The 13,803-nt window shown below is 40.4% G+C and overlaps 1 protein-coding gene across 3 annotated transcripts in view; it reads right to left on the bottom strand.

The window, feature by feature from the left end:
* Positions 1 to 322: 322 nt before the first annotated feature.
* LOC110976056 (neuromedin-U receptor 2-like) overlaps positions 323 to 13,803 on the bottom strand; it is a 57,621-nt gene continuing 44,140 nt past the window's right edge. For 2 of the 3 annotated variants that reach the window (XM_022229010.2, XM_022229015.2), the window contains 2 exons: positions 7,599 to 7,716; positions 323 to 6,744 (listed from right to left, as the gene is read on the bottom strand). In XM_022229010.2, coding sequence (XP_022084702.1) covers positions 5,501 to 6,721 — 1,221 coding nt within the window. In that variant the 5' untranslated portion in view covers positions 6,722 to 6,744; positions 7,599 to 7,716 and the 3' untranslated portion in view covers positions 323 to 5,500. Of the gene's footprint in view, positions 6,745 to 7,598; positions 7,717 to 7,914; positions 7,935 to 13,803 lie in introns of those variants that run through there. The other variant, XM_087140214.1, reaches the window with a different exon arrangement.

Below are 13,803 nucleotides of genomic sequence, written 5' to 3'. Positions count from 1 at the left end.
CCATAATACGGGTTGAAGGTTTCATTCTTTTCCTCGCTGTCATTTTTTGGAAAGCACTGCTTCCAAACCAATCTGAAGTCATTTTGAGACTTATGGGAATACGTAACCAATCGTAGATAATAAATTCTTACTCGTTATATATGCTTGAGATTCAGTGTGTTTACTGATATCTGTCGAAGTCTCGCTGAAATTTGATGGTAACTTCTGCCCGTTTTCACCCATAATGGTTTACACACGATAAAATGGAGAACCTTGCAATCGTAGATAATTTCCCTAAGATTGATTTTCGATGCAACATCCAAAAACACAGCCAAGCAATTAATATGTGACCTTATCAACAAGTACCTGTTTAATTCAACGTCGAGGCTAGAGTTTTTTGTTCTAGTTTTAACCACTGCTATACATGTTTATAACAACCGTTATGGTATGACTTATTTACAATAACTTGTTTCTCATGTGTACAGTTCCAATATATCTCTGGTGATCTAATTTTCAAGATAACAGTGAAGGTACATCACAATGACCACACAGTATAAATAGTTTATTATTAACTATTTTCTCTTTAGAAAATTAAAATACTTGGTAATGTTATAGACGCCAATTAAGAAGAGTTTGCTTGATTTCCAAAAATTCCCAATAATTGATTGACCTCTCAAAACTTGGAATAATCTTGACTTTTTAAAAAGAATAGTATGGCTTTCAGCACATCGTATTATTGCCAGAAGAAGCCATAAATAACGCTATAAAGTCATGGATTAGTAAGGTTGAAAAAAAAAAGCGTCAGTATTGATAGGTAAAAGCGGTGTCTTTAAATCGTTCGGTATCCGTAGTTAGCATGAGGTGTTACTGTCTAGAGTTTATAGGCTAACCCAGTAGGTGCATCTCCCTTTGGAACTTAGAGCTGACTTGGTTTCATTCACACCAGTAACTGTCATGTCATTGCCTGCCTTTCGAGAAATCAGAAACCTAACTGCTCACCCCTTGGCTCAATGGTAGGTGAATTCGTCGAGGTTTCTCGTCACAGAGTCATTGCCGAGAAGGAGATCGATATCTGCTATTGGTTTGGGCAAAGGGCTAGAATCCTAGATTCTTCGCTTCATGTCCCCAGCATCACAGTGCGCCCCTTGGTTTTCTGTTTCCCTCATTAGACCCCAATAAATATTCATCACTTCGACTTAGACCGCCTTTTGCTTTTTTCCTGCCAGGCCTTTTTCCTGTGGGGTTGCCACCTTTCAAAACATAACAAAATCGTTTGTTGAAAATTGTTGACCTAGTAAGAAAACTTCTACGAACGAAACATAAAACGCTGTGCGCGACAAAGGACAACGGAGCACCAGTACAGACATATGGTTATGATCCCAAGGCAAAAGCTCCGTAAGACTTCCACCACAGAAACTGTTGGACAGTTATTCCGATCGAGGGTCATGTCTCATCTATCACGACTGATTAGTTTCCTACATTAGGAAAAGGTTTACATTAGGCACATAAAAATTGAGAACTTGCTGAAAATGCACCCTTAGGCTGCCTTTTGAGCTTGGATTTTCAAGCGTCTCTTTTGTACCGTCAGGAGTCGTGATCGTCCGTCTGAGGCTAATGTCATCGCAGTGCAATGGTAATGGTCGTGTGACAATCTGATTGGTCTATCATGACAGTCGTTGTCATGGCTTCGTCACGCTTCGGCATATATCACGGAGTGCTGTAGTCGAGTCTTTCACTAGACCCTCAAAAGCTGTTGTCAAGTCGTCCCGTATGATCAGTCACAGGTGACCAGAGGACGAGGAAACCCAATAACAAAAACACTTTTATCATACTTCATTTGAAAAGCTTGCGACTTGACTTGTGAGATAATGGCTCTTTATGAACTTGTGATTAACCTGCAGGGATTGGTGGCAGACTATGGTGTGACACTAGCAGGGCACGGTTGCTGTTAGTCAGATAAGGATGCATTAGTGCCCTGTAATGTTTTTCTGGTAGTGATACAATGTGTATCTTTAAGTCTTTCATTTTTACGTCAAAATGCCAAGGAGGCGTCATGAATCGTTTGTCATGTCAGTCATCAGGCTGTTTAAGGTCTGTCCGTTTTCTCTTCGTGGTCACTTGTCTCTGATCAAATTTACATCAGCCGGACAAAAAAGGCGCTCGGTGCAGCTCTCAGAAAAAAAAAAACTTCTGACATTAAATAGGCCTTCGTTGACATTTGTGTGGAAGGTTTGATAAGCTCGCGGTAACACCATGCAGGAACATCCTCTTTTGTTAAATATTTCCCAACACCGTGCTACTGCTAACTGACCCAAATCTTAATTAGTCATTTTATTCTGTCTCCGTAAGTCCCGTGGTCTGCTGTCTCAGTCAATGTTTTTTTTATTTCAAAATTTCAAAAACTCGTTGTTTGTTTTGTTTTGTTTTGTGCATATAAAAATGTTAACTTTGCTATGCCAATAAAATATAAAACTGTACATGACTAGAATAAAATACTGTAAACATCGACGCGTGGAAATGAAAACTGCAGCGGGACCTATATACCTCTCATGTTGATAAACGCAAACTTCAAAACTCAGTTCCTTTATGACACCTTATAGTGGTCACACATTCTAACGTATGCTTCGGGAGGATTACGCAGTAAATCATGCCACTTATCAATTAGGTCGTACCATCTGTCAGACCGGTGATTTGCCCCCACAATTTGGTCCATAATTGGGCCGTGTCGGGTTTGGAACCGACAACTTACTGTGCCATTAAGAGGGGCCAGTTAAGCTTATTACTGTTTCTGTTCGTAATGTTACCAAGTCTTTGTCCATATGTTGTCTGATGTTTGTGTCATATCACAGTCACTATCCAAGCTAATTAATTATCTATCAAATAAAAGAAAATACTGCTCACTCCATATTGCAAGCGTATGTTACAGTCGGGTCCATTTACGTCATTATAATTGATATTTTTCATGTAGTTTGTTTCGTTTCGTCGAAGTCTTGCTTGATGGGTAACAGAAACTGTCCACGTTCCGTATGATTTTACAGCATTCAGCGTCTCTTTCTTAAATGAAATCGAAACCAAAAATAATTCCAATCAACAAAATGCTTGCAAAAATCGATGCATAAAACCAACAAGAAGACTGAATGGGTAGCAGCTCTAACAAGTGCTCAAAACATAGGAATTCTTATCTCGCAGGTTTTCTGAATCTTCACAGCAAAATACATGAGGTGTACACCCGACTGGGGTTAGCAAATATAGTTTCTAAGGGTGTAGTGCTTCCAGATGGAATTTTCCTCTTCTTTGCAATTCACTTTTCTCCAACTTCTCACAAGTTTTCTTTTCAGAACCAGCTCACGAGTAGAGATAATACGTTTATCCTGTGGGATAGTTACACACTTTACAATTTTTTAAATCACTGCAAGTGTGGCTCCATATATGTCCCAATTCTTGCCAAGTAAATGTTGAAGCAGGTGTGGACATATCTTGGAATGACGAGTTCCATCGTACAATCCTTTTGTGTAATTGTCAGTTTTATGGTGACGTGGCCCACCACATTCCAATCGCTACCCAACACGTTTTCTTTGCGAAATGCATTAAGTACGTTATCTTTTTAAAATCTTACATTTTTATACCATCCACAAATACTAAAACGTCAAAATATGTCTTCAAAGTTCCCAATCTCGACAGATGAAATACAATATATATGACCCACTATCGCCAGATAAGCTTGTCAGTTTTATAAGCACACGCGCATTATGAATTTTATATAACCGACTGTCTCAGCTGTTACCTTATGCATTAAACACTTGGGGTTGGCTTGACATCTAAATCATAGCATATCCCGTAGTGCAGAATCTTAATTTAAAAAGCTACATTTCAAATTTGGGCCTAGTATAGGATGGTGGGTCACAAATATATAATTTGAAAAAGCACAACTAAAACAGAGCTGGAAAATGAACACAATAATCGAAAGAAGAGGTGACGGTCGACAAGGAACAGCAAAACTAATCTTTTCTCCTTAAACTCCAACCCACAAACAGTTTAAAACTCAACTCTTTTCATTCTAAAAAAAGAAAAGATGCAGACAATACCAACATCACTTAAAATCTAAACAAAGGGTACCACGGACGTACTTTTTTCGAAGATAGTGTAACGCAGCAATTAGCAAGAACATCATATTATGTTACTCTTATCAATTATACAAACACAGACCTCTGACGGCAATTTTGAACGTGCTTGCAGCCGATCTACTGCACATAGTTTACACTGTACATTATGTGCGTTTACATCATTTATCACATACAGCTTTACTTTATTGATGAGTTTTTGATGCAGAAAAATTCTCCGTCACAAACTGGTGCAGTTTTCTAAATGATTGCACGATTGTTGTCATATCAACAAACCAAATGAGTCAAGGGTTTGACTTACGAACTTTCGTCTCCGTATGAGAAAACCTGTTTGGCCTGTCTGCGTCACGAATATATCACCCGATAATTGTGCTTACTCTATTCACAAAACAGTATTTGAAATGTCATAAATTCAACAATTTGAGAATTAAATATTTACATTGTATAATTCATTGTCTTTTACATAATTTTATCAGCCAAAGTTCGGGCACTGAAATAAAGTTAATGTTTGAAATAAAGGCTCTCAACTTCACTGAATTTCTGTTCATTGACAGAACCGAAACTTCCCGAAACAGATACATTAAAATACCACTTTAACACTGAAAACAAACTTCACCTTTTCCCAACGACACCATCGCTTTTGCAGCTATTAATGTACATAAGAATTTCCTCTGTTACCGTTATTCTTTCAAATAATGAACGCTTCCTGGGCTTTTGAAAGAAGATACGACCATCACACAGAATTCTTTATAGTTTGAATACCCAATACTAATTACTGATCTACGAATGCGAACGTGAAGCAAATTTTGGCGTCAAGAATTGAAATGTTTTCAACCTGTTAAATTTCACAGCGAGAATATCATTCGTCGCAATATCACAGGGTCTTGCTCACGTTCACGTTCGCATTCGCGCCGAACATGAACCGATACGAAAATATCTTCCCAAACGAATCTTTGTGCAAGCGTGTCTTCCCATTATTAGATAATTCGCCTACTGCAAATAAAAAAGCACGATTTTTTTTAGAGGCGACCACCAAGTTTTAATACTATTTAGCTTAGTTTTTTTATGGGCCTCTTTACCACAAAGGCTATGCACGAAGGATAGCCACAACTATTTACATCCAGATATTCGCTTCATTAATACCTCACCATTAACCGCGCACGGCAGAGTCTCCGACATTTTTTCCAACTCATATTTGGAAGTTGGGTTGGGTTGACTTATTCCTGGGTAGGCTCGCTGACTTCTTGTTCGGTACTTGTGTACTTGGACCACCTGCGTAACATTGCTGTTGCAGTGAAAGGTTTGTCACCATATAGATGAAGGATTTCCATAACTTTTCACAAGTCGTGACTGTAACCATTGGCCATGGTAAGGGTCGACGAGATAGCAGTCTGCAACATTTACTTCGTTTCGGCCCACATGCTCGCTGTGTACTTGGTTGTTTTACGGTTGCAGCTCGACTGCTCGTGGTTCGTCTCACCGCGTTTGGGCAGACAACAGAGGAACGTATCGTGGAAAGCCTGGCGATACCTGTCACTCATTATGTTGTAAATAATGGGATTGACCGAACAGTTTGTGTACAACATTATGCGTCCCACATTGACCAGCACCCACTGCGAGTTTGGCGGTAGAGTAAAATTGTAGATGTCGAAGAGGTTCAGGATGCGAAAGGGTGTCATACATATGACGAAGAGTGTAATGGTTACAATCAGCATGCGCACCACTTGTTTCTTCATCCGAGTGGAAGAGCTGCTTCCTGTACCTCTGATCATTGTGGATTTGGCAAGTTTCTGAAGCTGCAGCACAATTAACGAATACATGACCATTGTGATTGGTATCACCATCAGTAACATGATCTGGTCCAGTGTCAGTGATTTCTTGTAAGCGACGCAGGGGCTGGAATTCTTGGGATAGCAGAAATGACAGTAGAAGATGCTATCTGGATAAGAGTCCGCCTTCTTCGATACCATCCACACGATCCGGCTTTCAACGACAGTGGAGAAACACAGTGTCGGTATCTTGTATCCAAGCGCAAATACCCACACCAGAGCACACAGGAGAACAGCCCGTGGCTTCGTGCTCAGCTCTTTGAATTTGTGGGGCCAGCATATCGCCACGTACCTTTCAAATGTTACCAAGATGACAGTGAAGCATGAGGCTATGATGCTGGATTCGGTAAGGTAAATAGTCAGTTTACAGTAGCCCGCCTGCAGGACCCGGTAATCTCCGAAGAGCGGTGAGGTAACATACATGACCCAGAATTGCGGCACCGAAAGAAGTATGAAGGTCAAGTCCGCCACGGCAAGGCTGACCAAGTAATGGTTGGTGACCGTTCGCATGGATCTCACACGTACAAACACAGCAATGACGGCCAGATTCCCTAATACACCGATGGAAAATATCAGGGGCATAACTACCGTCACTAACAATGTATCCACGGTGGAGTACACGTACAAGTGCAGATTTTCATCTGTGACGTTGACAGAAGGCATGGATTCATCCATTTCGGGGTTGTTCTGGAAATTTACCGACCCGCTGTACGTATTATTCATGGTGTGGTCTTGATCGTCTACAAGAGTATATCCTTCAGTGCCTGCCATCTTTCGGTGCCGACCTGGCATTCGTCAGCTGATTACTTTTAAATCTGGGGATGATGAAACGGGGAAAACATAGGATAATGTGTCATTAGTGCGTGAAGTATGCAATTTCTCAAGAGCTGTTGCAGCTGATCTTCTGCGATTGCTTTTGCATTTTACCTATTTATAAAGTTGATAAATGTTAAGGATATAGTCACCACTTTAGCTAAATTTCACAGAGATAAAGCCACAAACAAAGTTAACAGAATTTATACTAAAAATGCTTGGAAAATTCTCCCTACTTGGCAGTATTTTACTCAAAACTAATGTAAATCCATACCACTTCTCCGTCAACGTAACGCTTCCACTTCCGGTATTTGTTTACCCTTCTTTATCGAACTACTTTCTTGAATTGTTTTTAATGATAAATTACTTTTTTTAAAAACGCTCACTGACTACAGATTAAAACTAATATCATGAGGGTTTCCAGCCACAGATCGGGGGGGGGGAGTCGAATCCCCCCACTCTGAGACAAACAGGAACTAAAAGGGGTTCATAAAAAATAACTAAAGTAAATTTCAAAACAAGATAGCATCCCACGGATTCTTCTTCTTTGTACACCAATATCACTGTAAACAATATATGTCATGTAACGTTTCATCACCGTTTCCACTTGTCTGCAGAAAAGAGACATAAAAAAAAATATCCAGCCCAACCTCCCCGGAAAAAAAAATCCTGGATCCGCACCTGGTTTTGGTTTACGAGCTGGCCCATTTTAGCGGCTGCGGGAATATCGGTTATTGGCTGGGGCAGGGCACCACGAATATATCTCTTTGAAACAGCATGCAGTGCCGCATCAAGAGGAGTTGTTGGAAACTTTTCCGCATACAAACAAGTCAACGAAAATCAAATTTCCCCCTACCTTTGTTGTTGGCTCGTCGTGAATAGTGTTGATGGCCCTTAGGTAGTTAGCAGTATGATTGCTAGTGTTAATCCTTTGTAATCCAAGTCAGGTTTCTTGTAATCCATACATTTTTTTCCTGCGAGAAGGAATGACAGAAAAAAAGTATAAGTCAGGATATAGCATTATAACCAAATTGATTAACTGCACCGCCTCTCTTTGAATGAAGGCGTTTTCAATACGATCCCTCTACATTTCCAAATGCCCGAGGGGGTCCGCGGAGTCATCAACGATTGCGCTCGGTATAATAAAAATCTCACAGCCGGCTGTTACGTACATCCAAGAACACGACCCACTGCCTCCTGGTAACACACAAAGGGAGACACACAACTAGGCTTGGGGTTTAGCAAGAAGCCCCGGAATGGCTCCAGACGGGTGTATAGTCACGTGATGTCTGACGCAAACACGCTCCCCTTTCTTATCTGAAATACTGCCTGGGTCTCCGTATTACGAATGTCGTCGTCTGAGGTTCTGTTCCCATGGATGTAGGTCAACTTATTAATTTCTACTCTGTTTATGCATATGTATCTTTGAGCATCTTAGTTGCAGTTGGCTCAATGTGAGCAATTAATAAAATTTTGTTTGCACTGTTCAATTATCTAATATTACATCATAACCACAGAAAATTCCTTTTCATGACATAACAATTAAACGAATTCAGGTAGTTTGTTTCTTTTAAGAATCCGCATTTGTAAAATAATTACTGCTCAGATCGTTGATACGAACAAGGAGTTTCGTGTATCTTTAAAACATCATGGTATTTTGGTCAAACAGTATTGCTTAAGAATAGACATGTTATTTTGTCCTTGCTTTTTTATATGACACTGCTTAAATAACTATGACAATGGGTTCAATGAGTCATAGTCGACAGCAATTCAACTTTCTCTACAACTCCAGGCTTGTGCTTTTACGCGGAATCCGCAAATCAAATTAAATGATCTGTTCACATAAAGAGCCGAGACCGCTCTTTGATACACAATATCCGATGGGTCAAATACTTCGGGTGCCGGGACAAACTTCCTGGTGAAATACAGCTTGCATTGACGCGTTGCCCTGCCCCTAATTGTTTGATCAATAAAAAGCAATTAAGCTTCGATATTCAATTTGGGCTGGCAGTATTAGGTATGGGGCTGTTTTTTTGTATTGGCTATTAGAGGTCGCCGGTAAACTCTGGAATGACAATATCGCCATCCATCCCAACCCAGGAATTCGTCTCCAGCGAGTTTCACAAATATGGACGTATACCGCAGGAACTCTCACGAACACATAGTTCCTGGCCGCTATGTGGACAAGGAAAAAATATACATATATTAAGTAAGCGTGTGCAAGGGCGGATGGGAGGGCAACAATTTGTTTAGCTTCTTAAAAAAAATAATCACAGTAAGGCCATATTTAGGACCACTTCCTTTCTTTTCTTTTCCTTCCAAATGCTTTCCAACTGAAGCCTCAAAATTTGGCCCCATAAAGGCCGTGAAAGGTAACTTACCGAAATCAACCTATTTGGGGGCTCCCAAAAAACAAGTTCTGGATCTGCCTAGGACCGTGTGACATGTGTTAGCTTGTAGATTAAAGATATAGCTAAGAATATCATGATAGATTTTACACCTACTTCAAGATTGCTTAAAGACCACAGTCTCATAAAATCTTTGAAGGTCTTCAAAGCGTTTCAAAACATGGCAAACAATCACTTGTTTCATAGAAAGTCGATCTCAACAGATGGATTTTCGTGCCCCATGGGTGCGCACAAATTCCACTTTCGAAAAGTTGGGGTTGTATCACTAAGGAGTTATAGTTCATTGGCTTTTGCAAAGCGTTTTGCAGGCACCTCCTAGCAACGACCAGTCTTTAGAAACCAAAGTCACATTTCCTACGACGGGAATCTTTTTTTTTTAAATTACCCCCAATGAGCTAACACACTCTACAGCTTAGCAGCCCTTGTTAGTGTAACTTTGTATAAGACATCCATACTAAATCATTAAGAGAGAGACAATAAGACACCAGGTTAGTTTGTTAAATTAAGGCCTACTTGGAAATTTAACAATTTTTTTTTATAAATTGCTCAGCGACAAAAGTAAAATGTTTTGAAACAGTCACAACATCATAGTGGTTTCTTGAATTGACTCCTTCATCAATTGACACAATAATGAACCACCAACAACGAAAATTACGGTCGTGACAAAATGCAAGCCAGGCTTCACTTGTTAACTCCGTCGCTTAAAAACAGCACACCATCTATCAACAGAAATGTCAGACATTGAGGTAAGTATACGGGCTACCGGTCATATTTCTCATACACTCCTGGCTTAACACTTGGAAAACATCAATCATCACGGGTTCCAGTGAACACATTTAACCCAGAGTCGCCCCCCCCCTTTTTTGCAGCGACCGTTGGGAGAGCTATCTGATCTTTCAAATCTGTACGTATGGCATGGTGGCCTCTATTGATGGCATCTGCAATTCTCCAACTAAAGATAAACTGGTCATTAATTTTGCATACTCTATACTCATTTGACTGTATTTTCCGCCTCGTGGATTCCGCCGTAAGGTTGTAATATATAATTACATGTTTGTATAGTCATGTTTTAGATGTCACTCGGTTGCTCCACATCAAAGCTGTCCGATTGGTATTCCAAAGTAATTGAATATGACACATTCTGTATTCTATAATTAAATCAATATCCTTTCTAATTGAGAACTTTTCAAGGGCTGAGTTCATACGCTGAGATCACGAAGCAGCATTGAAACTGCACCAAACTGAACCAAAACAAACATAACGAAACTTGCCAAATTCTATTTTCAGGCCTGATAAAGGTCATTGTATTGCTTGCTCAATGCCAGGATGACACAAAAGAGGTATTTTTCCCCTTTTTGATTCGGAGCAAGTAAACAATGTCATCCTTATTTTTTTCTTTTTGAAATGAATTTTTAGATATGTTCATCAGGGCTCGAGGTTGATTGCGTTGAAACTAATTATACAGATTTAATGCTTCCTTATGAACAAGAAAACACCGATGGCTATAACAGACATAATGCCGTGTTAAGGCCAATTTACGGAAAGCGTTGACAGATAGCCATGTTGTGCCGCAGGATATTATGCATTTAACACAGGGCATAAACCTGCTGGTTTGCGAAGTGACCGATTTTGTCCACGCTTAAAATGGCCCTTCGTGGGGGAATTGAAGGCACAAGGAGGAAACCGCTCAGTCATGCCAGTCAGTCTGTGACGTCTTACGCCACAAGACCGCTGATTGGTCCGAACCTGCCGTTCCAGAGCGGCGAATTTGAAGAATCACTCAGGTGTACCTCTCTGTTTCACAGTTTGTAAACAGTTTTTTTCGCGGTGTGAACATTTCCGTATAGGAAAGCTTTATGTTCGATTTTGGTTTACTGCGCAGAAGCCGTCACCGCGTGTCTGTTAAAATGGTTTCCTTAGAAGTCCGCGAGTTACTCTGCCTTGCATCTTGCTATGTTTTCATAATGTATCCCTAAGCATGTAATAACTTAAAAACAGAATAAATTTTGGCCAAACAACAACCGTGGTTCACCGTTGGATCGCTTATTTAAATATGGAGTCTAGTGCATTTTGATACAAATCGGTAAGTTTGAGCGGTTTGTTTATATTATGTCTCAGTTCGTTTTCCATAATTTTGGCCTTCTAGAATTATAGATGACCTTTCTCATTCATTCATACCGACGCTTAAGCCCTCCTCCCGTCCGTATAAAAGTCCTAGGAGAGCCGCCTTATTGTCCTCAAGACTTCGCGACTATTTCTACCCTGCCTTCATTCAAGACCTTGAATAGATTATGTACATAGTAATCAGAGCTTTCGTTTTGGTCTTTACACACAATTAAGATGGTCGGGATCTTTCCTGTTACCCAGAGATAAGGGAACGAGAAATCATCGACATGAAGAGGCACGACGTTCCCTTTTCAATTCAGAACACAGCAAACCTGTAACATTAGAAGCTGTGGGGAATCTCCGTAATTTTTTTTCTTACACGACTCCTGTAAATTTAACATGATCCTAAAATACCTCTCTCTATAAATAGCGCAATTCATTTGCTGTCTTGCGCTGAACCATGGAGAAATTTATTGATTTTGTGTCCACAGAATTCCGAAATATCGCTATATGCTCTTTTTTTTGGCTTGTCGACTTAGATGAAATTCTGCTCTCTAGTGAAGAATTTAATGGGCACTATCGTCCGGAAGTCCGAGCATGTTCTTCATTGCAGTTGAGAAATTTATTTTGAGTCCCGTTTGTTTGCTGTTGGTCAGTTTGAAAGTTTTATGTGGTCCTGTAAAGACCATACCGCTTATTCACTCATTCCAAATGAAAGAGTGCTTGACGAGCGCAATCTGGACTGGGAATTATCGATAGAAAATTAAAATGGAACAGTGATAACCAAGAGATTCCAATTGACTCTTCCGTTTAATTTCCTACATTTAAATTTTTAGGGGGGGGGGAGTTGTTGGGCCTCGGTCGTTGGCTGGGTGGAATCGAATACGAGATAATGATACTGGCGGCATTGTTATATAGCGTAGGTACCAACGCTGAAGAGCTTGACGTCCGGCTCAGAATTTTCTGTTCTGATGAATGAACCAAATGCAGACTTTCTCCCAAGGTTTTCATCATCTTTGTTTATTTGTTGTTTTATGTTTCAATTCCATCCTTTTATTTTTCCCCCCTTGCTTCAATGAATCGGGTTTTGATTTGAACCCCCACGCACCTCTTTCCAATCGTTACACCATTGACTGAAGGCGATTATTTGTCACATGAAGCATCCAAATTGGTTTTTTTTTTTTATCAGCGTGATGTTCTCCAAAAAACAGCCATTCGACCTTACATCACAGTAATGGAGCAAGTGGACTTGGACACCGTGGGGGATAGACTCAGGGGGAAAGGGTGATCGTTGAAAGAGTAAATGAAAGTTGCATTATGTAATTACCGGTAAATGTCTCCGTACCTCGTCTCGCACGGGTAGTGACCCAAGAAGTTTTCCCAACGGTGCAACAGTTTCTGGGCATTTGTCGAGTCTTTGATTTTGAATTGTGAGAGAAATTCCTCCTATGCAACGCTCTCCCTCCAAAATCTCTTCATTTTCCCGTCACGATTTCATACATTTTACGCAGCTGCTAATAGCTTACGCGCCGAGGGACTGGAGGCCACAAACCGTTTTGAGCAAAATCGTGTGAATCCACGGGGTTTCTTGCCGGTAATGCACTCTCCCTTGAATATCCATGATATTGACAAACGTTTTCTGCGCTCACCGGGAGCTCATTTGCCCATGGTTACGTCGAACTCGAGTAGTCTCTAAAGTAGCTCAGAATTTTATTCTGCCCCCGGTCACTTTACGCTTTCCAGCGAACATAGGGTGACTGTATATGCGGAATATATATATATAATGGAACATTTACCTCGAAGCAAAACTATGTACAAGTGCAATTGAAAACATTTAGAGAGCCCTCTCAGCTCGAGTGGAATCATTGATTAACCATTGCACCTTTCAACAATCATATGCCAATACTCTACGAGAGCTCACTTGCCAAATGTAGAGCGAGCGAGGATGATGAGTGGAATGGAACTGAAACGTGTCACCACGAAACACAATACAGCAGGGCGAGACTGATGGAGATTTCATACCCCATGCTGGTGGTGTCCAACTGGGAGACTTTAGAAACGTTTGGTGACAGCCACTCCTCTCAACGATCGAATTGCACACGTCCAGGTCCGATTGACCCAGAATTGGGTCCCATTCAGCGTCACCCTTTTTCCGGGTTAGATTGTCACTCAGAAAGGGTCAAATATGACCCAAAAGAGGGTCATGCTTTGACCCAGAAAAGGGTCACACTGAATGGGACCCAATTCTAGGTCGATTCCACGCTGGTTTCCGGTACCTTCATTGGAATGTGCAGAGGAAACCAGTCTGAACCACCTCAATCTATTGTTCGTAAAGCGGTTAAGGAGAGCGACGTCACATTTAATAGCCAATGATCTAGGCATATTTTTACCAATTGTCAAGTTAAACATAAGCATATTAATAAATAACTGCGCCTAATTAAGATCATATTATTATTAAACATTATTAGTTATAAGGCGCATTTTTTAACAACCACTGGCTGGCCTTGAGATAAATCTCGTTAATCTCAATTAATTTATTAAATATCG

The sequence above is a fragment of the Acanthaster planci genome, linkage group LG08 (assembly GCF_054643075.1).
Source record: "Acanthaster planci isolate LZ-2023a linkage group LG08, COTS_SCS, whole genome shotgun sequence".
Classification (NCBI taxonomy): Eukaryota; Metazoa; Echinodermata; class Asteroidea; order Valvatida; family Acanthasteridae; genus Acanthaster; species Acanthaster planci.
Note: the sequence above shows the minus strand (reverse complement) of the source record. Positions and strands in the feature narration are given on the sequence as shown.